General features: G+C 35.2%; 1 protein-coding gene across 5 annotated transcripts in view; it reads left to right on the top strand.

Annotated features, from left to right (window-relative positions):
- The first annotated feature begins 5,812 nt into the window (after positions 1–5,812).
- The window catches only part of NIPBL (NIPBL cohesin loading factor), a 107,636-nt gene continuing 86,378 nt past the window's right edge, over positions 5,813–27,070 (top strand). For 4 of the 5 annotated variants that reach the window (XM_086479911.1, XM_086479908.1, XM_086479906.1 and 1 more), the window contains exons 1-7: positions 5,813–5,882; positions 8,667–8,832; positions 10,004–10,134; positions 14,750–14,849; positions 16,451–16,602; positions 17,640–17,800; positions 21,967–22,060. In XM_086479911.1, the coding sequence (XP_086336037.1) occupies positions 5,819–5,882; positions 8,667–8,832; positions 10,004–10,134; positions 14,750–14,849; positions 16,451–16,602; positions 17,640–17,800; positions 21,967–22,060 (868 nt within the window). In that variant the 5' untranslated portion in view covers positions 5,813–5,818. The remainder of the gene's footprint in view (positions 5,883–8,666; positions 8,833–10,003; positions 10,135–14,749; positions 14,850–16,450; positions 16,603–17,639; positions 17,801–21,966; positions 22,061–27,070) is intronic. The other variant, XM_086479909.1, reaches the window with a different exon arrangement.

Here is a 27,070-nt window from a genome sequence, read left to right as displayed (position 1 = left end):
ACCTACTATTGGAATAGTTTTAGAAAAACATATTATGCTAATATTCGTTTAAGAATTGTACTCGGTAATTTTTATCTCAAACTTCTTAATTTTTCACTTGCTTTGTCAGCATCACTGATTCTGCTGGCTGATCACTTTATGAACTAAACACATGAATTTCACTACTGCACTGAATTTCATCTGGTGTTGTACTTCTGGGATTTCTGTATCTTTTTTTTTTTTTGTAGCCAGTACTGTAGAAGGTGAAACCATTCTGTACATACCATGAATTTCCTGGTTTTATAAATGCGGATGTGTTTCCAGGGACTTTTATTGTTAATAATGAGTCTTTTGGATTTATAACATACACACCCACCCCACCCTTTCTCTTCATGTCCCCCGACATGCTGCAACCACTGCCCCACTTTGGTTGTTCAAGTTAGATTCATACCAGGTGGCTTCATACTTTCTTGCATTACTATTTTGACCTTAGTCAGCTGCATCAGGGATTAATTACTCTTCACTTTCAATACTGACATTTTCTGAGATTGCATTAATGTTAAGATGCTTTATATTGTGAATGTGCATGCTCCCCCCGTCCACCCCGGGTAATTAAGTGTTAGACTATGTTTTGGCAACCGTATCTCCTTCCTTAATATTTTTTAAAGTATTTTTGAAAGTGTTCAGTTCTGGAAACTTAATGCTGTTGTATCAAACCGTAGCTCTGGTATGGAAACCAGAAATCTGCCCTCTTGTGGGTGAATCTGTATGATGTACCTTAGTCACAGCATCTTATCTGAATGAAAACTAGAGGATATTCATTCATTCTCCTTCTGTCTCCCTCATAAGTGATTTTTTTTTTTAAGGTCAGTTTATGGACTGGTAACTAGCAGAGAGTCACGTAGTTCTAACAGGAAAAGTAATTTATTGCATAATGTGGAAGTTAAAACTGGCTATGACGCAAACCTCTTAAATTTCTAATAGCATGTTTGATTTAAAAGAAAAGTCCACTCCTTACCTAAATTATAAAATAGCTGATATAATATATGATTTGTACTGGTTTACTTTGGGTGTGGAGCTGCAGAAATCAATTTTGACCATGGTGCTAAGGTTACATTAGTGCAATGCTACTCAACATAGAAAAAGTGAAAACTATTTTTAAAAGTATTTTCATTCTAATTAAAGATTTCATAATCTAAATAAAACATAACTGTGTTTAAAGTATTCTATTTAATAGAATGCTTTTAAAAAGAGAAATAGAGACACCTAATACCATAGCCCTTTAAAACTTAATTTTAATCCACCTGATTTTGTCTCTAATCTTCTTCTCAGAAATACATTAGGTCAGTCATATATAAGTTATTTTTTTAAATTCAAAGATATAACAAGTTAAAGAACACCTTGGAGTATGGGAAATGAAACATTTAAATGTACATAGGAAACTTCTGAATCCTGAGGTTGGTTGGTTACTTTTGCATTACTCCTGAGCCGGTGTATTGCTGCACATGAACAGATTTTTCCCCTTTATTTTATTTTTCACCATTCTCATACATGCACATAGCTAAGCTGTGGAAGATCTGTGGGGTTTTTTTAAGAAGACAAGAACCAAGAACATTTTTCAGCCAGGAGGAACGTTTCATAAATGTAGAGCTTGGAACATCGTATGGTAACCAGTGGTCAGTCTTCTTGTTGTTTTGTTGATAGTCAGATGCTGTAATATCTCTTGTTTGTTTGCAGTATTTTTTGCTCATTTTCTTGGCTTGGGTTTTTTTTCCCCTTCCCTGGTTGTAGTCTCTCTTCTTTTCACTGGACAATCACTGTCTCTTTACCTAAATTGTTCACACCTTACTTTCTTCATCTCTTCCTCCCTTAATTTTACCAGTGCCTATCCATCCTCTCTAAAGAGAATTTTTTTGTTTTTCTGTTAGTTTTCCACTCTGCCATTAATACAGTAAGAATGGTGAGAAATGCAGAATATACAGAGGTGAGTTGCAGCGAGGATCCACATGACACAGCCAAAACTTTGTGCCACTGAAGGCAGTCGCTATTTTCCACGTCCGTGTTATGGACTGTTTTACCAATTATATATTTACTTTCTAATTTAAATAAAATCTGAAAACCACCAAAACCCAACAATCCACAACATTTTAAATTTAACATTTCGATAGGAGTTTTCTTTGGAATATTAATTTGCAGTAAAGGAGAATGTACATAATTCACAAAAAAAAAAAAGAGGAAGAAGATAACATGCAGAAGTAGCGCTTTAAATATGTACTTATTATCCATAGCATAAACTTTTGAAGTATTACTTTCCATGCTATCTTGGCTTGGCTTCACTTTATTATTGTGTATTATGCACATTATATTAACTTTTTCATATGTTATTCTCAATATATGCTGCCATTTCACTGTTTTCCTTTTACTGAGGGGTTCTTTGTATATCTTCCTTTGTGCACTGTACTTTCTTCCTCCCTGAAACATCTTTTATGATATTGGCTGTTTCTTGCAAAGAAGCAAAAGCCTAAGTGCGTATATACTGAATATGCATAACCACATTTGCATATATGTTAGTTAGATATCTGCTACTCTGAACTGCTACATTACACTCTGATGCATTGTTTAAAAGCTTTCCAATGCAGCAGTTCTTTGATTTTTTTTAAATTCAGCTAATATGACTACGATTTAATTTTTTTTCAGTCTAGTGGTAGAAATGCTATACGTCTGATAATAGCTACTATACTGTGTAGAATTTTCTAAATATTGAAAAATGTTGATCCTTCCTGACTGTCAGCTGCTACAGTGTAGTACTTTTAATTCTTGTTACAGTTGAGGAATGGAAAAAAAAAAACCCACAACAAAACTTGTCTGTCAGTCAAGCCAATAATTGTTGCATAATGTTTTGTTTGAAAGAACCTATCTCAACTTGAGCTGACGATATTTTTGCCCTAACTGCTTGATATTTTAAATTCCTTAAATGAGTGAGTTTACTAATGTTCTCAACAATGTCAAATTTGAGTTCTAGTTTCACTGGATCTCAGTCTCTAGTTCTGGAATTAAATCCCACCCTGTTTGCCAGTTGTGTAACAGATGCAATTTTGCTCTCGACACAACAGATGTAATATTTGGACTCAGATATACCTATGTGTTTTCTTCATATTGTGTTTGTTGTATGAACTAATACCATCACTTAATCCCATCAGTCTGTGTTTTGTTTGCTCTCATCTGTTTTTTCATTTCATCATACTTCCAAAAACTTCGTAGTATAGGAGACAGACTTATTGTATCTCCGTGCTTAGTTCCCAAGTGGTGCAGACAGCCACGTCCTGTCCCTTCTGTAACATCTGTATGATCCATCTTTAAAGTAATGGTGTTGCTTATCTCTGCTGCTCTTAATGGAAGGCTCTTCCAGAAAGTGGCGGCTCTGATGGTGAGAAGCTCTGTCTGATTTTCTTCTTGCTTGCATTCATGTTCCTGTTCATTGTGGTGTTAGCATTGCCCTGTAGCAGTCTCCCTTTGTAACCTTTTTTGACTGCCTTAGAGCAGGCAACCACATCCCCCGTTGACCTTTGTTTTGTTAGCTAAGCAAACCAACCCTTTCTACTCTCCTTTTACAAAGAAAGTTTACTCTTCCTCTGACCATCCTAGCTCACTGTACTTCCTCCACTCTCAGGTCTGGATCTTACCAGTTCAGGTTTCTTACCATGTATCTGTGGAGAAGGTTTCTAATTCAAGAGTCTAGTTGTGGAGGAATTTTTCCCACTGAGTATCTGTATAATTTAATTATTGTGGCAGTAACACCTGGAAAGAACTTGAATTAGTAGTGGCAGCCTCTGATTTTTGCAGCTTTCCCAGGTGATCAGGAAGGGAAGGTGAACAAGTTTTTTGTTTGTTTGTTTGTTTTTTCCTGTGTTTCTGTGTTACATACAGGATTTCCAGTAATACTCACTAGTGATGTGGCCTTAGCTTTGGTGCAGTTTCAGTCAGGAGAAGTCATCAGACATGACATTGTGCATGTAATTTATGTGTGAAAGGTGTTCTTTAATTTCTTTCATTACTAACCTGTCAATGAAAACTTAAATTCTGAAAGTGTTAGCTCCTGTGGGTTTGCTGTTGGAAACTCATTGTGGGAAAATTTAGGTCCTCTCTTTTTTTAAGAATTGCTTGTTTATGGAACTAAGAAAACACTGAAATTCTGTGTATATTGGTATTCATTTCAGGTAGAAAACCTCGGGTTTTGAGTACTATTTGAAACTGCTCTGGGTGTTTGAAAGCTGTTTTCTCCTGGATTCAAAAAAAAACAAACACAACAACCCACAAAGAATATCTAGCTGTAGCAGTTTCCTTAACTAGATTTCAGTACCTGTAATGTACTGTATTTTTAATAAACAAATGTAATTTAGTGGTTAGAATGAGACTGTGGCAGGTGCAGCAAAGGAAGTCAACTCATTTTCAGTTCTGTTTAACCTCAGTGTTGGTATTTTTTTCCTGAAGAATTCAGTTGTGTGTAGATAGGAAAACTTTGAAAAGTTAACTTCAGTCGTTCATGAAAACTTTGAGCAGGAAAGACAACATTAGGTTTCCTTGTCTTGCTTGGAATCTATACATATTTATTAGCAGTAGTGTCCTATATATTGTCATTGGTGTGGCATAAGAGATAAAAATTACAAAGGAAATTACAGTGGTCATTTCATTTGTATGTGATGTATATGTAATTCTCAAAAATGTTGGCCTGTAAAGTAAGCAAATCATGATTTCAGCATCTCCAGTAAATAACATAAATGCTTACAGAAGAAGTCTTTACCATTTCACAAACTGTCAATGCAGGTGCCTGTCTGTAATAGGTAACTGCATATATATTAAATTCCTTTCCTTTAATTTATTTCTTATCTTAAGAAAATACCATGTTCAATTTTCATCATTTAATTAGTAAAATAGTAGATTGCGATATGTGATCTTTGTATATTTTTGTTGGTTTGGAACTGCAGTTGAAATTATGTGATGACTTTTTAAAAAAAAAAAATCAGTGTGGACTTCATTACCATTGGAATCTCTATAGTTAGGGGAAAATGAGTGAACAAATTCCTTTTTCAGTAGTTGAATATAAACTGTGCTGTTTTACAGGAAACAAATAAGCTAGTTCAGTGATGGCTGAATCTTTCGGTTTTGTGGAGGTTTGATACAGTTTCTGGTAGTAGTTTGACCAGACAATGTTTAATATTAAAGACATACTTTCAAACCAATTTTGAAATAGCTACTACTTTTAAAATATACTAAGATTTTGTATCTGTTACTTTGTTTACTCCTTGATTTTTGCATCTGTAAATTATTCCTTTTGCTTTTGTTAGCCTTTTCTTATATGAAAAATATCTCCTCCTGAAAAACTGGGAAGTGAATATAGCAGCTAATTACTTAAACTGGTTATGCATTAAGTGCTATCCACTGCAGTATGAACTAACAAATTTTGTTACCAAATTTTGTGTTGGTACTGTATAACCTGAGCAAATTTTCTTTTGATTGCTTTATCCTGCATCTTTTTTGGTGAAGGGCTCTGCTTCTGAGACCAGAAGCTTGCTTTTTGATTGCTTAATATTTGATATTTAAAATCTACACTGTTCTACCCATTCTTGACAAAATTTACTGTTTCATTTCTGTTACTGAATTTAAAATTCTAAAAAATAAACTAAGAATTTTCATTTGGTTTTGTTCTTTTTTTCCTTTTTTTTAATTTCTTTTTTTTTCTTTTTTTTTTTTTTTTTTAGTGCTTGGGAGATGGGAAGTAATGATAGCTGGCACCTGAACTAAAATACCGGTGTAGGCACTACTCTCCCAGAACTTCAGGATGAATGGGGATATGCCTCATGTTCCCATCACTACTCTTGCAGGGATTGCTAGTCTTACAGACCGTAAGTACTCTTTTTTTTTTTTTTTTTCCCCGTGTCTTTGCTGTGCTATTTTCTACTTCTTTGGTAAATACCTGCACTTTCAAAAATACTAAAAATAGTTTTATTTTAAAAGTTCTTAGAGGTAAATCGGTTCAAACCAGGTTTGGCATTAAAAATGTTAATTTTGTTGCTGCTTGAATTTTAAAAATATATTCAAATAAACCATGCTAATTTACACATTAAATTAAATGAATGTTAAAAAAAAATCGCTTAAGGAAGCCTGAAACAAAATACAAGAATTCATTGTTGGATTATCATTCAGTAGCATATCTGGCCACTCCACAAATAAAGAAAAACATATAAATGATAAAAGACTTATCTAAAACATACATCTCATCATCTTCACTGAAAAGAGAGAGAGAGAGGATAAGACTGATGCTCAACTAGCTAAAAAGAGTCGTGGAATATGCCGCCTATACATGAAACCTAGTTCCTTAGTTTTGGACAAGGCACAAAAAAGTTGCTCTAATTAATATGTGCAAAGAATGGCTGCTAGAATGGAAATAAGCAGCTGAAACTACGAGTCTTCTTTCTTAGCTGTTCATCCTACAAAAGGAGCACAAGATGTGCATGCTGTCCTTAAATATGTTAGGAAGATAAAACACAAGGGAAGGAAGAGAACTATTTCCGTTAAAAGCTGATACTCACACAAAACCAAATGGCTATAGTGTGATGAAAAATAAATTTTAATGAAAACTAAGAGAAGATTTATTATTACTATAATGAGGTCCCGGAATAACCATTGCAATGAGAGCAGTGGGGACAAAGATGCATCTTGTTTATAAAGTCTAAGAAAGAGTTTATAGCTCAGTTGTTTGCCTGAGGATAATTGGACTCAGTGACCCAGGTGCTTCTTCTGAGCTTTGTTTTTACTATTATACTGTTGAAATTTTTAGACTTTCCAAGAGACATTGCAAGTCTATGTCCAGCAATTGAATTTATTTGCCTACAGTAAATAAAGCAGATGTACTGGAGGAAAAATGCCACATGAAAAATGACTTCTTCATATCCTTCTGATGTTCCTGAAATATAAAACTGGAATATGCTGCTTATGTATTTAGAAGTGTATGTAATGTATCATTATATATGTCTAATAATGGACCATCAGAATGCAAATAATTAGATTCTGGGCTATGGGCAGTTTTCCAGCATTAAGTATTTGCAGGTAAGGTTCTAAAGAAAGTCAAAATACTGAACTGGTAGAAGTCATTCACCAGACTCGTGGTGCAAGAGTGTCTTGAAACACTGAACTACATTTGGTGGGATTAGCCCTTGTGACAGGTGCATTTTCTTCTTTATCTGTTGAATTTATCTGGTGTTTAGAAACTCAGGAGCAGCTGAAAGAGAAAGGCTTCACCTTATTTTTTTCTCCGTGTGAAAAGAAGGAACTGGAATGGGCCAGACTTGTTGCCCTAAAAGCATGGAGGACGTGATGACTAGATTCAGTGTAGGCTAGTTAAGCTGAATTTATACTGTTTTAATAAATATGTTTTGCTGATCTTGCTAATTTTTCCAAGTTTCTGGCACATTCAAGGTAATCTGATGCAAGTAATGAAAGCTAGCTATTTTAATATAATATACACTTGTATTTGAGTTGCAATTTCTTTCTAAATACGGTAATGCTATACATTATATAGGGGGAAAAATACTGGAATTCACCACTTCCTTTTTTGTTTTTAATAATGAATTTCAAAATATAAAGAGCCAAAAGAGTATATTTCACTTCATATGTTTTTTCTGAAGCTAATACTAATGGTTCAGTTAAAACCTTTATCTCAGAGCTGTAATCAGCCTGGGAACTTGGAGTTAGAGTCAGCTTGTTTTCGTGGACCCATGAAAGTGACTTTTCTACGTTGCTAGCTTTTTGGCCTCTTCTGGCTTACTCTTCTCTTGTATGTGTAGCTCTGCCAATCATCTGGTCAAGGCTTCTGATATGGTACATTTCTGTGTTCTGTCTGTAGATGTAAGAATACCCTCTGAAAGTACAGTGTGCTCATTTATAATCTGATTGAAATATTGTGATGAGTGTTTTCATTACATCTTTTTACCAAGATTTGTGCGTAGGTATATTGACTGAATTGATATTTTAGTGATCATACCAACCAACGATACTAGCCTTTTCTTGAGCAGATGACTTAAATAGAAATAAATACTGCAAGAGGAGAGCAAACTGAGAATTTAATTAGTGGCTTAAATTGTTTGTTGGGTTGTTTGGGTTTTTTTGGTGGGTTGGGTTTTTTGGCTTTGTTTTTTTTTTTTCAGTTTAGCCTGACCATACAAAGTGGGAACACTAATTTAAATATGAAGGCCAGCGTAGAAAACTTAAAAGTATGTGCTCAATGCACTTACACTGCTGCATGCAACTACAAGGATTTTGCATTTCCTTCTTCATCAATGCTTTTGGCTGCAAGAGAAAGCTGCCATAACATATTAAATAACTTAATATTCTGGAATGTTTAGAAGTATGTTTTATTTCAAAATACTTGCCTTAGCACAGCAAAATATTTACGATAAGATAGTAATATAACTTGTGGACTTGACTGCATTACTTTGTTTAAAACACAGTCCAGCCTTTGTGTGTGTGTGTGTGTTCATGATAAAAAAAATCCAGAAATCTTTCCTATATTTTAAATGTAATTGTCAATTTTTCTTTCTTAATCACATGAGGGAGTAAGAAGGTGTCCATATTTATATACTTGTGTTTCATAAAATGATTCTGAACTCCTTTCTGTTTTCTGATCACAGTTTTGAATCAGCTGCCTCTTCCATCACCTTTACCTGCTACAACAACAAAAAGCCTGCTTTTCAATGGACGAATAGCTGAAGAGGTGAACTGCCTTCTGGCTTGCAGGGATGAAAATCTGGTTTCACAGCTTGTCCACAGTCTCAATCAGGTGTCGACAGATCACATGTATGTATTTTGAACTTCAACTGTATCAGATCGCCATCCTAATTCCTTGAAATCAAAATTAACTTCGTTGAGAAGGATGTTTGTGAGAATCTGGAAGTTAGAATGTGCAGGGTTTTTATTAGGCTTGCTTAGCAGATGACTGCTATATAAGAGTCAAATGTTTCACTCAGTCACAACATTAATAATTGTCTGGCAGCACTTATGCATAATTCGGGGTGGGTATTTTATAGATCTGCTGCTTATTCCATTCTTGCTAGTTAGGAATGCAGACTTTTTGTTTGTGGCGTTGGTTGCGCAATACTCATTTGTGTTCCACTTTGCTTAATAATGTGCATTGACGAGTTGTATACCCAGTATTACATAAAAAGAAAATTTTTTTGAGACACCCATGTAAGACCCATGTCAATTCTGATTAGGCATTGAACGTAACTGTTTCAAGAATTGAACCAGGAAGTATGCTAATCTATTCTCTTTTTGTTAATTCTTTTCTTTTCTTTTTTAATTTTTCCGTGCTGTTCTCTGAATTGTCTCATGTTGACAACTCTGTCTTTTTCTTACAAGTTCCAATCAATTGTTTTGATCAAATGGAAATAGCTTTTAAAAGTCATCAAAGCAAACAACAAGTGAAAGCATGGATACATTTATAGAAAATTTGTTACATTTTTTTTTATGGTTCAGAAAGAATCCTGTGATGTCGAAGCTATGCCAGTTTTTAAAATAAAAGATTCTCAAACATTGGGCTGCTGCCTGAACGTAATACATTCATGAATATGTTATTTTTACTACTACAATAATACTTTCTTGATGTTAAGCCAAAGCATGCTTCTATGGAGAAGATCACAATATAAAAGTGGGCATAAAAAACTTTTTATAATAGTCTGAATCGAACAGCTGTGTATATGTAAGTGCTTAGTAACAGAAAATAATTTTGAAGACTAGTAGGCACATCTCTTCTGCTGTTTCATAAAGAAGAGAGTAAATAAAATAGTGGCAGGGAACAGTGCTTTGCAGACTTGTTTTTTTCTATATTTTAACAGAAAATTGTCTTCTTTCATTTTGGTTTTGTTTTTTTTTTGGTTTTTTGTTTTTGGTTTTTTTTTTACTTGACTCATAGTTTCTTATAATTTGAAAATGCATTTGCCTCTTTATTTGCTTACTTCCACAATTCCAGAGAGTTGAAAGATAACCTTGGCAGTGATGATCCAGAGGGAGATATACCGGTCTTGCTGCAGGCTATCCTGGCAAGGAATCCTAATGTTTTCAGGGAGAAAAGCATGCAAAACAGATACGGGGTACAAAGCGGTAAGGATTTTTTTATTATTTATTGATTGCATTTTATGTTCTGTAGGTTTAGGGGACTGATACTAACCACTAAACCACAAATACATATGGAACACAACTGTGATAATTATGCCTTACCTTGTATTTGATAGTGATACAGAGCTACGTACTTTGATGTCTTCTAAGAGTGATTGTATTAGAATAAGCACGGAAATAAACTCTATAAGATATTTTTGTAAAAAAAAAAAAAAAAAATTAATTTCACTATAAAGTTTAATCTCTAGGATGAGTGATTGCATTTTATATTAAAATAATTTTCATTGCTTTATGGCTAGGTTCATATAGTTGTCTTTGTAAATAGTTGAAGTTGGAAGAAAAATGCCTTGTTCTTACTGAAAATCTGTACTTTAGTGTTTCATTGCAACTATGAAATGGGTAGGAGAATATCCAGTGTTTTCCCAGTGTGAGGATAAAGCTTTGCTAGCACTTTAGAGATACGGATAGAAGTGTTACTGGACTCCACAGGGGATAGGAAGTGTAGGGTGGTTTTGGAGGGGAAAAATAATAGAATTTGATTATTAGGTTCATTCACCTAGGCTGGTGAGTAGAAAGCCATACAATATTTGAAAAGAACTTGCTAAGGACAGAACATGTAATGTTTCTTGAAAGAAGGCAGAAATTTCCTGGAATGAAAATGTGAAAGTCAATGGTAAATATTTTTAAGGTCATTGATACATGTCTCCTGAAATTTAAGCTCTGAAAACAGTCTCCAGTTACTATGTTTAGTGGTAGCTGTGGCAGAGTACGATGTTTCCAGCTGTGGGAAGAGTTGTAACTGTTCTGCTAGTTTGCAGAGTGGTGTCCCATAGAGAATATATGCTTGAATTGGAGTTTTCTTTGCTGTCTTCTTTCTTTCCACCTTCTGTTGCATCCAGCATGCAGTGAAGCACTGGGTGCTGTAACCCACTATTTGTAATAATCACAGATGAGAAGGAACCTAGACAGTGGGTCCCCCAGTTTCTTAACTCAGCCTGGGATGGGTCTGTGCCCCATGAAAACTTGAGTGACAGTTCCAGCATTAGTGTGGTGTCATGGGTTAGGGCTGGGCCGGCCATAATGAATGACAGATGCTCTCTGTTGACCCCTCTTCCTCCCCAGAAGGAAAAGGGAGAGAGAATGAAGGAGAGATTGGAAAAGAAAACTAAAATAGCTTTAATGAAACAACAACAATAATAAGTTAAATAATATTAAGAAGAAAATAATAAAGTATATACAAATATACACAAAACCAATACCTAACCCAACCCCCCTGATGACAATACGTCACCACTAAAGCTGCAGGGCTGGCACTGGTGGCACTGGGGCAGTCCCAGGCTGGACTCCGCAGCAGACAGGATGCAGGAGCTGGATTCAGGAATGCACGGATCAGGATTGCAGATGGAAGAAGACTCAGTCCTCCTTGGATGTTGGGCATCAAAGAAGAACAACTTAACCCTCATGATCCCTCAGCTTTATACTGGATATGATGTATATGGGATGGAATACTTAGTTGGTCAGTTTTGGGTCATCTGTCTGGCTCGCTCCTCCCTGCAGGTGTGACCTTTCACTTTGCTCTGACCCTTTTTCACTTCCAGCACCTCAGCATGGGATACAGAATGTAGCAGTGACCTTGGTTGCTTACAGGAGCAGGTATAAGCAAGAGCCTTTCTGCATAGCATTTCTTGGTATTAAGTATAAAAATCAAGCGTTATCACTGCTAGAAACAGTCACTGTCTGGAAAAACATTCTGCATTTTTTCAGGAAGTGCAGTTACTTAGAAGAGACTTAACTGAAAAGTAAAATCGCTGAACAGAATTACTTCTGGTTTAGCTCAAACCAGGACATATGGACAAAGTGAACTCTGATTGCTCCTAGCCTTCATTTCCAATGCAAGAACAGGAGGATCACCTGGCTAAAGCATTACATTAAACACAGTAAAATTCTTGGTTCAGTACAGTTTGTCAGGAAATAAAAACATCTTCAGAAAGCTAAATACTATGTTTTGAATTCTTGTGGATGTAAGGTAAAGCACAAGCAGAATTCTGTGTTGATGTTTTCTCCCGAGTTCAACACTGCAGCAGTTCAACACTAAGAGCAATAACTGCAGACGTACATTTTCGATAAGAGTGTATATTTAACTGAAAAATCACCTGTTGGCAAGCAGTCCCAGCTTAAGCATGCATGATACTGTAATACAGTTTTATCATACAAGACTTTTTCTGTGACCTTGAGCTGAGTTTTTAGTAGTGCATTCTTTGGCATTTAGAAATGCTAAAATAGATTTATGCATGTCACTTTTTTCCAAGCAAAATATTGTAGTCAAGACTGGGACTATGTGTTAAGGAAACACATTCCAGTAATGCGAGTACTGGGACAATGTTTCCTCACACCTGAACATTACCAACAGTCAAAATTAAGGTTGCATTTAAAACGGAAGGTTGCATTAAAAGTATGGAAATGCCATACATCTGCTGCTTAGTGATGTGACAACAATGTAAAAAATGTACGAGAAGATATTTTGTCCCAACTAAATGTTTGGGACTCATTTTTCCTTCTTTCTCCTTACAACATTATTGGGCATACTTGTTCTCTGTCTGGAAACTTCAGAGACACTTTTTTGGTGGTGGTGGTTGGTTGTTGGTGTTTTTTTGTTTTGTTTTTGTTTTGGGATTTTTTCTTGTTACCTAGGTTGTGCCTCACATGTCCTGCCCCCACTCAACAGAGAGACAGAAGTGAGAGCTGCCCATCACAGAATAAGTTTTAGGGTTTTTTTAAATGGCATTGAGAATAGATTCATTTATATATTTTCTGTCATTCTTTTAAACCAAAACCTATCACATCAGTGGTTCAAAATGTGTTTTAAATTTAGGGAGGAGAAAATAAATAGATATATTTTTTAAAGTGCAGTCTGTGCTTTAAGTGAAACTTTGTATAGTTCAGGCTCGTACAGGTACATTCTGCCAGCTTTCTGTACATGAATGTTAAGGGTTAGTAGTTTGACTAAAATACTGTACCTAGCTGCGTTGAGAGTGGCAATGAGGTGAGCAGGCAGTGGGCGTGCCAGGCACTGCCTCCAACACAAAACTCCTGGAGTTTCCTCCTGACTTTCCTCTGTGCAACAGAGCCAGTGTCCATTGAAAGAAATTTTGCAGGAGTTGGGTGTCTGCTTCTGTTACTCGGGACAATGAATTCCTCTGCATTGAAGTATGGAGGTCTCTGATGTTTTTTCACCGTAACACGGGACTTTCACTCCTGCTTTGGGCTAGTTTGCCTGTGCTAATGTACTTGAAATGCAGGACTTCACACCTACAGGGAGATAGTAACGGCTGCATTCTTGTGGGATTATCACATCTCTCTGCTGCGGAGAGTGGAAGACAAAAGAGGGTGACAGGAAGGATTCCTGAAACTAGCTTTGCTTGTGTGAATATTGTAGTAATTGAAATCGGTGATACCAATTGAAGGATTGACAGCTCTCAAACACTCTGGATTGGGGACTTGTGTCAGCCTTCTGTCTAACCTTTGGTTTAAAATATTTGTACTACTGATGTGCTTTTTACCCACAGCTGTGGATCATGTATGTGCATGTGAATTCTGACACTGATTTAGCTGCAAGACATTCAATTGTGTAATTAAAGTAACTTAAAATTCGTTTAAGTTTTGGTGTTTCTGTATCACTTCGGCTTCCAGTGTCATGCTGTTGTTATGGAATTCTTTATACCTGTATCAAAGAGAGGAAAAAAAAGAAAGATTCTTTTAAATTCTCCCTGATAATGATACAAGTTACAATAGAATAAAATTAAATATTTCACTTGGAAAGGACCTACAATGATCATCTAGTCCAACTGTCTAACCACTTCAGGTGACTGAAGTTCAAGCAAATTAAGGGCATTGTGCAAATGCTTCTTAAATTCGTTAGTTTCAAGAACATTTGTACTTGCCAGCTACTACAGCTCCGGAATTTCCGAAGCCTGACTGTGGGGTTCTACAGACTGTGGGAGCCTACAATTGGGATATTGGTTCTGCTTTGCAATTGAAATATTTCAGCATCTTCTGTGATAACATTCCTTGTAAGCATACTGGAGGTGGAACAGAAAGCTTTTGTCCCTGGGTAGAAAGGAACCACTAAGGCATTATGGGAACGGTGAGAATATCTTGCAACACTCAGTGCAAGATGTTTGTTTGCTATACTTGCTCTAAAAATGGGACATAAGTTTTCTATATTCTGACTGGTGAAGTTTCCAAATCTTTTACTTATTGGCACAATGAGTACTGTACACAAGAGCTTGCAGAGTGGAATATTTGTCCTGTTATAAAATATTTCTATTTACTAGTAGGTTTTGGTTTGGGAAGCTCTAATGAACAGAGGGAGGTACTACTGTTACTATTTATAACTGAATTAACTCTGCTTTAGGGAACACTTTTTTATGTCATGGTGTAAAATGGACATCTTATGTGGAATCGATCATTTCTAGTGTTTTCCGACAGTTATGGGTACATGATGTTAATGTCTTTGTATATAGTAACTTCTGAAATGAGAGACTTCATTGATTAAAAAGGAAATGTGTGTAAAGTAATGCTGCTGTCTTCTTTTTATTAGGGATGATGATGTCGCAGTTTAATATTTCTCAGAATTCCATGCGTGGTAGTCCTGCATCTTCCAATTATCAACAAACCACTATCTCACATAGCCCTTCCAGGTAATGCTTTCTTTTACATGGGGTGAGAGGGGCAGCAAACTGCAAAGTCATCCTACAGTTGACAGTCAATTCTTGTTGCAAGTATGTGAGTGGAAGGTGATCAGTGTCAAACTTTGTATTTTTCTGACAGCAGGGTGAGTTTCTTGATTTGGCAAAGAAACACCTTTCTGTCAGTGAGTGAATCCTCGTATTCTAAGGATTAGTCATGATTCTCTACTCACTTTCCCTCCCATAATTTTGGCAAAATTTCTTTCCTGTTTAAGGAGTCTCCCTTTCTCCTGCCACCTCTCCAGCTGTTTTCAGCCTGTGGCAGCAGCTGAGACTACTGGGAGGAGGATAGGAGAGATAAGGCCAATGTGTTCCAGCATGTGTAATAGTACCAGTGTGATAGGAGAGTGGGAAAGAAGGCTTGTGAAAGCATGGAGTACTGCTGTAACAGTTAACACAAAAGGCCACTGACAGGAGGATGGGCCCATTAGTTTGGCCAGTCTTCCAGCAGCATCCTCGTCAGCTTTCTGATTCTTTTTTAAACTTCTGAGTGTTGGCAAGTAGCATGTATCTATAACCCAGACATTTATCAATATAATAAAGTAATCTGGACTAGAGGAAAGAGTTCTGCATGTAGTTTCAACCCAGTTACTGGGCTTTAACAGATTTCATCATTAGATATCATTATTAAAATAATTCAATTTCACATTTCACTTCAAGTTATTGTAATTGTTTTGGCAAATGAAATGCTCTGTATGTGCACAAAAAAACTACATGTTTTTACTTCTATACCTGAAAGGGATGTTGAAGAAGGTTTTCTGAATTCTGAGTATTACAATGAATATTATAAAGTCTTCTCAAGATCCTTGCAAAATCCTTGTGGTAAATACTTTGGTATTTCTTTCTATGGAAGCTTACCTTCATAGAGTTGATACCTAGAACTAAGGGTTGTGGAAGCATGTAACATACTTTCTGAAGTATTTGTTTGGTTTCTTTTTATTTTAAAAATTTAATGTAAGAATGTAAGTTATAATGTGTATGTATTATTGTCACAAGCCTATGTTATTCTTATGGCTTTCTATCTGTAGGAACAGTTTAAGATAAAGCCAGTGAAAGAATAAGTTGTATTCAGTGGACTTTGGGTCACGTCTTGCCTAACTGCCTATCACATTCCTATATCTTGGCAATATAGTTCTGTTAGATGAAGGTTTTTGAAATCTTACTGGGAGAATCATATTTAGAGTACATAGCTCCTTGTTAATCCTAGTTGTTAATTAAAATTTAGCTGTCACTTTCATTCAAGCTTCTAGAACTAACTTATTTTAGTACATATTTGTGTCATTGTTTCCTTTCCCTAGGTGGAGATCTTATGAACGCTTTTTATTCTATGCTTTACTTTTTACTAATGCAGTACCTAAGCTGTGACTCTTAAGTAATGATTGAAATTGGGAAGGTATTGTTAGCTTAAAAGACTGCTTTTAAGGGAGATTCTTGATTGTGTTGGAATTTTGTGTCTTAAAGAAATTGTAATATTCTGAATGTATAATATTCCAAAAGAATAATAAATTTGTCTAAATTTGCTTTTTGAACTGTTACATTTTTATTTTTTTTAGCCGTTTTGTGCCACCACAGACAAGCTCTGGTAACAGATTTTTGGCACAACAGAACAGTCCAGTGCCTAGTCCATATGCTCCTCAAAGCCCTGCAGGATACATGCCATATTCACATCCTCCAAGTTATACACCACATCCTCAGATGCAACAAGGTAAGTCTGTAATGTTTTATTCTCCTATCTCACGTAAGCTATACCTTCATGTGCATATTTCACAGTTTCATAACTTATTTGAAGGAGTCACGTGCTTAATGCAAATCTTTGAGTTGGCAGGTATGTTCAAGCTTTGCTTTCCAAACTGTACAAAGTGGTAGTATATACTTTATTAAAAAAAAAAGGAAAAATAAAAAAAGGAAGAAGAGTAAAACACGTGTTCATGTTGCGTTGCTCCCCTCTGTGCACCCATTTTGATACTTGCCATGTATACATGACAATAGAGAAAATTGAAACAAAAATATTTATTTTTTAGCTATGGCCATCATTTATCTGTGCTAGCGAAAACCTCATTTTTGCCAGTGTAACGTTTTTTTGCCAGCTTATTTAGCCTTACAAACCTTTGTAGTGTCGACTAGATTAATTCTAAGTTGGCTAGAATTATGCTCAGGGTCTGCGGTAACTGGCAAAAATGGCCTTCAGAATTAATGAATTTCTTTGTTCTTCCCTTTTCTAAAAACAATCTTGAGCAACATGAACACTGTTACAGTATCTAGGCATTTTTTTGTTCATAAGTAGAATTCTTATTGGCTTCTTTTAAATAATTTGTTCTTAAAGTTTAGCATTGTGCTTAGAATCTATATAGCTGTTCTGGGTGTAATGCTGATGTCTCATGAATACCTTGGAAGTTATTAAAGGTAGTCAATGTAAATTATGTAGAGGAAAGCAAAGTTTTCTATTACCAGTAAGAATGTGGTACTGCCTGTAATTAGTCCAGAAATTTGAGAGAAATTTGCCTATTCTGTACATGGAATTTAGGTTTTAAATTCTCTTGAAAATAAAAATCTTGGATATATAATTTTATTCAAGGTATTTGTGGCGAAACGATTCAATCAAAAAGCTGGATTCTTGTTCAGATTCCAGACCTTTTGCATGCAGCTCATTAATGTCCACTGTGGTGTTTTCTCTGAAACTTTTTAAGACTGAACAAATGTGTCAATATATCAGTATACTAACTTATATTTTTTGTATTTCAGCTTCAGTATCCAGTCCCATTGTCACAGCTGGGATGAGGAATCTCCATGAAAATAAAGTTTCAAGTCAGTTGTCTGGAAATTCAGCTAATCATCATGCTGATAATTCTAGACATGGCTCAAATGAAGACTACCTACAGATGGTGCACAGACTGAGTAGTGATGTATGTTACCTAAATGAGTTTGTTATGATAAAGCAAATGTTTACTATGATAAAGCAAGCATGTGTTTAGCTGCCTTAGAAGTTTGATATTTTATTATGTTGTTGTTGAGGTATGAAACCACTGAAAATGTTTCCATTTCAGATGTGTACACTCAACCACGGGGCTTTAATGTTGATTTAATTTTTTCTAGATCTCTCTTTCCTTTGGAACCGTTTGTAACATTGATTCTGATGAAATTAGGAAAAGTACAAAATTTCACATAATCTCATATGTGAGTTTATTTTAAAGAAATGGTAGAGTATCTCTCCAATTACTGTAACAATATGTTGATGCAAACAATACTATATTCTAAATAAGTGTTTAGTTAACTTGTCTCTTTGAAGATTCCTGCAACTGTCAATTAGACATCACATATTTGAATAACCTATTGGGTAATGTAGTAGTGTTATCAAAGGCAAGAATTCCTATGGACATTTTTTCTTACTGATCTGTTACGTGCTTTTATGGCATGTGTTCTTTGTAAGATTTTTCCCCTAGTGACTTTATTTCATGTGGGAGAAATTACTTCTGAAACCTTGAATCTAAAGGAAAAAAATCCAACTTTCTCCCACATTTCTTTTGAATACTGATTTATTTTCTTCTTAATGAGGATTTCATCCTGTGAATGAAGCTTGTTCGGATTCTTCACAAGTTTGGCACACAGTCTTTTAACAGCTTGTAAAGGAAGAGCACTTAAGTTTCAATTTTATTTTTTTCATCAAAACCTGGTGGCAAGCAGTGTTTTATTTAGCTTCCAAAAACCCATGGGCAACTCTTGTATTCCTAAACTAACCTGTGGAAGCAAAAAAGTGTTGTATTCAGCAAGTGTACTATTAACACCAGGTTCCCTAAACCCCCCAGGATTAATACATTAGAACTCCAAAAGAATTACTAGTTTTATTAGTTGCCTTTTCTTTAAAATGCAAGAATTACGCTGATTTAAAATACTAGCTTAGAAGTAGTGTCTTAAACAAGAGAGTGTTGTAGTGAAGGAATCTAGCATAGTAATCATCAAATGTTTTTCTCAGTCTCTGCTTCAGTAATGCAAATTCTTCAAAAGAGGAAGCTGTTCTTGGCATTAAATGTACATATATCCCCCAAATGTGTTAAAGGTGCACTATCAAGAGAATCTTGGTTTTGTTAAGACAGAATTTTTTTTAAACATTAATATTAGGATAACTTATTTTATAATTTAAAAAAATTAAGTATTTTAAAATATTCATCCCTAATTTTGTGATTCAGGCAATGCAACCGCAACCTAGTTCATGAAAACTTAGAAATGAAACTCCTTCAAAATGGAGAGACTATGAAAATGTAAAGCATACCCTCATTGATTGGTTTAATTGGAGAAATATTAAATATTAAAAGTAGTAAACGTTGCACTTTTATCCCTTTGTGCATTTTCTTAATGGAGCATATGTGTTACATTTATTTTGTTTGTAATTATACCTATAAATGCTGATTGTAGTAGCTATCATGCAGAAAACAGTTTGAAGAATTTGGATTAATTAAAGTTTTGCATCTACATATGAGTAATAGGCTTAATCATAATGTTACCGCCCTTTCAGCAGCAGTGTGACATTTGGCAAAAATAGTTATGAATTAGGATTATTAAATCATAAAACTGAAAAACTTTTATTTTTTATTCTTTTCCCTAGTTTTAGTATTCTATTGCTTTAAAAAATGTGAATAGTTATGGGTTATTCTGTATTTGCAGTATATGATTCTACAAAATCAGTGGCTACACCCTTGAAGGCTCATGTGCATACACATGTGCATACAATGTAAGGCTGATTTTTAGTAAACTTGAGAGCATTCCTGGAATATGAGTTTGTGCTTACATACCACCTTTTGTTGAAGCTCTGAACTAGGAAACTGTAAATAAGCACTTCTTAAAATTTGTCAGCTATGGTAGGAATGACATGTGTACCCAAAAGGTCAGCTATCTAGTTAGTCTTTTTAGTTAATTTAATAAAAGGTGCCTTTGCCTATGTCCTTGGCAAGTGATGGGTAGAGGATCTCTCCTGTTCTAATAAAACATATGTGTTAAAAAGTTACTAAGCAGTTTTTTTCAATATTCAGGGTGGTTTTCTGAGATTTATTACAAGTCAAAGATAAGTCAAGTTTGAAAAGAATCAGATCCACAATTTCAATGTAGTAGACAATTTCCTGATGAGTTGCCTATTTAATTCACTTTGACTTAAAATAACAACATATAAGTTCGAGATACAGTTCTTTTTATTAGATCGAATCTGAATACTAGATTTCTCTGCATATGAAGCTTTCCTCATATGAGGCAACAACTTTTTTTGCAAGCACTGTTGCAAAAGTAAGTATGATTAATAGCACAGTGTGAGTTTTAGATTCATTGTACTGTGGGAAGAAAAAAAAATCTCTTAGATGTTTTCTAGGTACCCATGGATGGTGAAACTCAGGAAATCTGGTTTCTTACAGATTTATATTCTTCGACTTGTAAGCACTTTCAGTCCATAAATTTAAAACTCTTTCCTTTTCCCTAAGCAGTGTCAATGATGCCTTCATGAAGCGTACCATGCACACTGTCTAATCTTCAGCTATGCATGTGGAAATAGGCTGTTTGGCCATTGTCAGAGGGATTGTGTACTTGCCCATCTATGCAGGCTTCTATCTCCTAAATGCCAATTTAGCTTTCTAAATTCCTACCAGCTGCTGTGGTTTTTTTCATACAGACATGTAAAAATGTAAATACAGTTGAACCTTCTAACATTCTGTTTACTGGGTTGAAATTGGTCAAAAGGATAAAAGTATTTATCAGACAGATAATTCAGGTTTGGGGAAAAAAAGTTATATGAAAGAACTGTGGATATTCAGATGCCTCAATAGAGGAACCACGTTAGAATATTAGCTACTGAAATAACCAGTTTAATTAAGAAACATTAAATAACCTTAGAACTTCTTTGGACACTTCGTTTATATGACTTTACTCTTTAAAAGAACAGACATTTTGCAATTTGTTTATAGTTATAGAAATTGTCTCTTCATAGATACAGGGGTTGTTAGTTTGTTCTTTTGCAAAACATTCCTGCAGATGTTGTATAAAAAAACAGTGCTAAAAATGGGAAATACTCTTCTTTAGATGCTCTAGTTAGGGCACTGAGTGAAGGAGTATGCTCATGAACAGCAGAGGGCTCCATGAAAGCAATAAAAAACCCACGTAGAACATGAAATTGGAATTTGAATAGTGGATTTTGTATTTAATCTTAAGATAATGTGGGGGTAAGAAAGACACATGTACATTCATAAAGGTAGAGCATGGACATCATTACGTTGGAATTTGTATTATATTATATTATATTATATTGTGTTATATTATATTATATTTATTATATTATGTTATAGAAATGTTTGTCAGAAATTATGAATTCCGTTGAAGCAGGTTGTTGTGTGCAAAACTGAGAAGACAGTAGAACTTGTTTGCCATGTTGGGGAAGTGCTTCATACTGCCATTGAGTTGTTTCCTATGTAACTGTCAAAACAGACAAATAACAAGCTGAAGTCACACCAGTTGTGTTCTACATGACACTATTTCAGTTGCTGCAATGGGAGTGCTAGAAATTTTGTTCAGTTCTGATGTGTGTATGCTGGAGTATATAAATACCAAATGTTAATTTGTTTAACTGTATAAGTAAGATGGCTTTCTAGATAAGCTTAAGGGTAGGTTAAATGAAAAAATGGTGAGTTTGTTTTTAAAATATACATTTTATTGCTCTGTTTCTTTCAGTTAGTATTCTATAGCGATCATGTATCTGATTTTCAGCTCTTTACTATGAGTGCTTGTAAAAACAAGTTCTAAATGGAATCAGTGTAAAACAAATGTCCTTATTTAGCTAGAAGACATGTACATAGATTTATTTTTGTGTGCATGTTCTGGTTATAGATTCTTCATAGGACTGATTGTGCTTTGGAATATTGCCTATATCGTAGTCTAATAGTAGTCTAAATTCCAAAGATTTTAATGTAAATAAATATTTTTCTAATATTTCTTGTATGCTTTTTTGTCCAATCCGTTTTATCAGTGTATGTACTAATTTCAGCCTTTATCCAGTGTTCATGTTCATAATGTTAATTTTTTATCATTGTCACTTTAGGATGGCGATCCTTCAATAAGGAATGCTGCATCTTTTTCCTTGAGGTCACCACAGTCAGTCTGCTCTCCAGCTGGAAGTGATGGAACGCTTAAAGGTAGTCTAATACTCATATATATCAATGTATTTTTTCCCAATTTTAAAGAACAGAGTGCTTATTTAGTTATTCCTCCTGGCTTCTGTGTTCAAATAGTACCAGAGTATGTCATTATATTTCAAATACAAAATTATTTTGAGCTCTGATCCAGAAGGAATTTCTGAAGGTCACAAAATTGACTAATGATCCTTCAATATAAAGCTCAAATTTGTGGAGGACAGAAGGATTTAAAATCCTTTGCAATATGGGGAATAAATTCTTTGTAAGAATGGTTTCAGTTGCTCTACGTAAGAAATGATTTAAAGGCAGCATTACGAGTATTGAACTCTTAACCAGCTCAACATGCAACGCTTGTCTTAATTTCAATCATGAAATTTTAAGAACATGAAATTAAAGCAGTTCAGTGAACTTGATACATATAGCATAAATGAACCCTGAATACCGTAGCTGTGGAGAAGGAATAGGGTGAACTCTTAGTCAGTTGAGAGGGAACAGAAAAAAATCAGCTCAAAATAAATCTTTGTGCTAAAATCTGGAATGCATACTGCTGTTTTTAATATTAACCCTAAGAAGCAATGACTGAGATACATGAGACTTAGCAAGGTAGGGGTTTGGGCATAATCTTGCTAATTTACGCTTTCAGTGCATATATATTTACATAGCAATAGTAGAAAGATGCAACAGTGCTTTCTTCTCTTTAGCCCTGAAACAAAATTAAGTCTTTCTGGATGGTCGGCCTAGGTGAAGAAATGAGAACAGGAGATGGGGGACATTCCAGAGAAGGTGAAGATATTGGCCTTTTGCAGCCTGGTTAAGAGATGTCTTTGGCAGGGGTGGACCTTAGAGCAGCCTTTCCTGTACCTGTGAGGATATTATCAGGAAGATTTGAGTCAGCCTTTTCAGTATTGTGGAGGAAGGATGAGATACAATGGACTGAAATTGAAATGGGAGGTTCTAGCTACGTCTAAGGAAGAAACTTTTTCACTATCAGGACAGTCAAGCATTGGAAAAGGTTGCCCGGAGAATCTGTGCATTATTTATTTGTGAAGGTTTTAAAGATCAGGCTGAGTAAAAAGCCCTGCATAGACTGAAGACCTCCTGAGTTCCCTTCTGAACTGAATTATCCTATGATCCTGTGACTACTAAATGATCTCTGTCGTTCATCTTCTGTAGGCATATACTGTGTTAAACAGTGATAGAAGTGTGGATCATGTGGCAAGTGAGAAGTATGTGTATAGCATGCCAGCAGCATCAGAATTTCAGGAGGTCTTGTGCTAAAGGACTTGTAAGACTTGTGTAAATGGTGAAGACTAAATCTGGTTGTTTTTCTCTTTGTTGAGCTTATCAGTTTAACAACATTGTGAATCTAAGCTACTTCCACTCAGATACATCATTACCACTCAGACAGAAGAGTATTTGAATTATTTTTTTGTTTAAAGTTGCTGTTGTTTCAATTGGCTATCTCGGACCCCTGCTTTGAAGGGGTACCTTTTCAGATGATTTCTGAAAATGATCTGATTGAGGTTGAGGTTGTAATGGTTCAGCATTAGAGAGGCTGAAAAAGAGCAAGAGGAGCTTTTTAATTTATTTACCAGTATGTTAGTTTTACTTTTCCTATTCATAAAGCACACAACTGAAGTACTGTTACTAATGGTGCTACCATTTTGTCTTCTTGAAGAGATTAATGAACCCTGACTGAAAGAATCAGTTCTTGATGCTGCAAGAATCTTGCAGACATTTACTTAGCCTAATCTCGTATTTTAGAAACGTGTGGAAGACATGGATAATTACAGTGACGTTTAAAACATGGGATCCCTGACAGTAAGTTTTTGGCCTATGGTCTGGAGTGAAAGTTGTGCTGATGAATTTTCCAGTGATGAACAAACAGCAAATATTTATGCTGAGATATTTGTTGCTACTCTCATTAGCACTTGAAGGTTTGGTTGACGGGTTGCAAACTTTGATAGAGAAAATTAGCAAAATACTTAAGTGTTTGTTTGGGAGGACAAAAAGAATAGCTCTGGACATCATCAATCTAGAAAGAGATCTCAGGAAGGATAGTATCTAAGCTTTCTCATATAACATTGAAACTTCAGGCAGTTAACTGAAGGTAGAGTTACAGACTGAATTTCTGTACTTCTGACGTGGAAGTAGGAAGGAATTCCGGAGACTTGGATAAGGTGATTGCACAGTCTTGTATTACTTTAAGACTGAACATTGCTGTCTGATTGACAGAATCTGAATGAGGAAGAAGTTTTGTTTGCAACTCAGGCAAATATTTGAGAGATGGCAGAGGTAATATTTGATTTATTCGTTGGTTATTCAGTTACTCAGTGGAGTAAAATTTCTGTGTTACAAAAATCTTTGCTTCACTTCTGCTCCAGTAAAGATACCAGAGCAGCTGAAGTTTTATCCAGAAGTTGTAGGCTGGTCTTCATCCTTTCTTTTTAATCTAAATTTTATATTTTTAACTATGCAAACAGAATAATGGCTCTGCTTTCGTGCTATCATCTGTTACCACATCTACTTTCTTAAAAAATTCATATCTGTGAAGAATTAACTTGGAGTATTTTCCTATTGTTGATCTCATAAAAATTTCTGTACGTTCCAATACCCAAGATGGATTATTCATCAAAACCCTTTATCCATTTGTTCTACTTTCTCACTGCTCTGGAACCTCAGAAAAGCATTTTTTTAAGATGACTTCTGAAGATCTATATAAGGGAAGGCCTTCCACAATGACTTGAGTCCATTGCTTTCCAAAGAGGAGAGTTCGTATCATTTACAGTCCTGTTTCCATACAGTTTCCTACACTTCCCGGGAAAACATCTGTAAGGACTAGCAACAACCCTTATGAAACTATGTAATTTTACACACTTTTCCAGAAATAAATTTTATTCCCTCAAGAAATTTATGCAAAGATTTTTTTCTGACAGGGCTAAAATAAACATTCGTTCTTGTTTCTTTCTTCAAGTCTTAATTTTTTATGCAAGGAGGCTTCTGAGTACATCAGTTCTAAGCTAGGACAGCCAAAGCAGAGTTTTTCACGAGGCATTTGAAGCTCTGGAGAAAGTGGTGGGCCTCTTCCCTTGAAAGAGTTTTGTTTCCCAAAAGCATGTTCTTTTTTGTCCATCTCGTATGCTATCCCTTCAAATTTGGATTTTAAAAAGTTCGTTCATTCTTTGAAAATGAATGTCAACATTGTCTGTTAATCAAAATAAGTAATAATTTCTTTATATCTAGTTCAAAACTTGGGACGGTTTCCAGAGGAACATTCTGTGATTTTAGAAAATACAGCAGGAAAGGACTTGGGGCTTCCCATCTTCTTACCCTCATGTTGGATGAGCTGTACCAATATCACTCTCAATGAATTCCATCTTTTTTTTTTTTTTTTTGGTCAAAATGTCAGTAATGGAGTTTCCTTACTCTTGCTTGCAACCTCTTTAAATCCTTAGTGCTAGAATGCTTCACTCTTAAGGCTTTGCCTGAATAATTTTTGTTGCGGTTAGGCATGACACTTCTTGACCTCATTCCACTGGTCAGGGAAAAACAATTCACGTCCTTTTTTTATAGCAGTCATTTACATATCAAAGAACATTGTCATGTCTTGCATTAATCTAATCTTCTACAGACTGAACACCACCATTTCCTTCTATCATCTTGACATTAGTCATAATTTCTGAGCTTCTAATTGTCTTTGCTTTTATCTGAATTCTAATTGGTCTGCATTTGTCTTGATGTTGTACTGTCCTAAACTGTAGATACAACTCTATCTGAAGACTTAGAAGGATGAGTAGTCAGAAAACTACCATAGACAGCTTTGTAGGATACTACTGTTGTATGTAAGAGTGTAGCTGCTCTTTGCTGATAACTTAGATTCATATTGCAAGTTGGTTTAAACATATTGCTGTCTTTCTGTAGAGCTTATCTACCTTCCTGTCATGTTGTTATAATTGCTTTTTCTCAGATGAATAAAAAGTTTGTGCTACTTCTCACTGAATTTCTTTTGTTTTAAAAGGTTGTTCAAATGAGTCAAACAAATCGTAAATTTTTATTCTGATTTTAAAAGCAGTTTCTCAAAGACTTAACACGAAAAGCTGCTATGATCTTTAAATTAATAAAATTCTCTATAATTGTTACACAAGAAGTCATTAGTGACAAACATTTTAAACTTTTAAGACAGCGCTCTGGAAAGCTGCACTTGTTCACCTATACTCCCTTCATCCATTTTTACCAAGAAAAATTGATAGTCTATGAACACAGTTTTGCAATAGGGTATACTGCAGTCTTACAGTATTTTTGTCTAGATCATATTTCCTCAACTTGTTAGTAAAATTGTTCTGAGAAGCTATATAGAAAGACATGCTAAAGTCCGGATATGGCACTCATTTCTCTTTAATCCACAAGACTTACTGCTTAATAGAATAAAATTATCTTGATTTTGTGGTACTTACTCTTAACAAATTCACTTGGAATACTACCTATTACCTCAGTCTTTACAGAGAAATCATACAGACTATGTATAATACTCTGGGCAGTCCTTTACCATCCTTTTGAAGAGACTGGTTTTCCCTTTTTGAGCCTGCTGGAGGCACAAATTCTCAAGATGATTACTACCAATTCTGAGACTGGTTTAGCCAGAGGTCCAGGGTGAATTTGTCTGATCTCATTTTCATGAAAACATTCCATTTATGTGAAAGTGTAAATAAGATCATATTAAATTTAAAAATGAGACACATTTACACATTGTAACTGTAGTCTCTTAAAATCTTTTGACAGTAGTGTGTTCCTTGGGTTCTGTCATCACCAGGTTCTTAGCTTTTCCAACAGACTAACGTCAGTATGAATGCAATGTGAATGCTCTGGTTCTTTCCTCCTTCTGCAGTTTCTGCCTTTAGGAACTTATATACAGTATAATTACTCAGATGTGATGTCTAATAATCCACATGTGACATATATGCATTGCTTAAAGCCTCTATTTCCAAAAACTTTTCCAGTAAAAAGTCTGGA

The sequence above is a fragment of the Leptosomus discolor genome, chromosome Z, assembly GCF_034619465.1.
Source record: "Leptosomus discolor isolate bLepDis1 chromosome Z, bLepDis1.hap2, whole genome shotgun sequence".
Lineage (NCBI taxonomy): Eukaryota > Metazoa > Chordata > Aves > Leptosomiformes > Leptosomidae > Leptosomus > Leptosomus discolor.
Note: the sequence above shows the minus strand (reverse complement) of the source record. Positions and strands in the feature narration are given on the sequence as shown.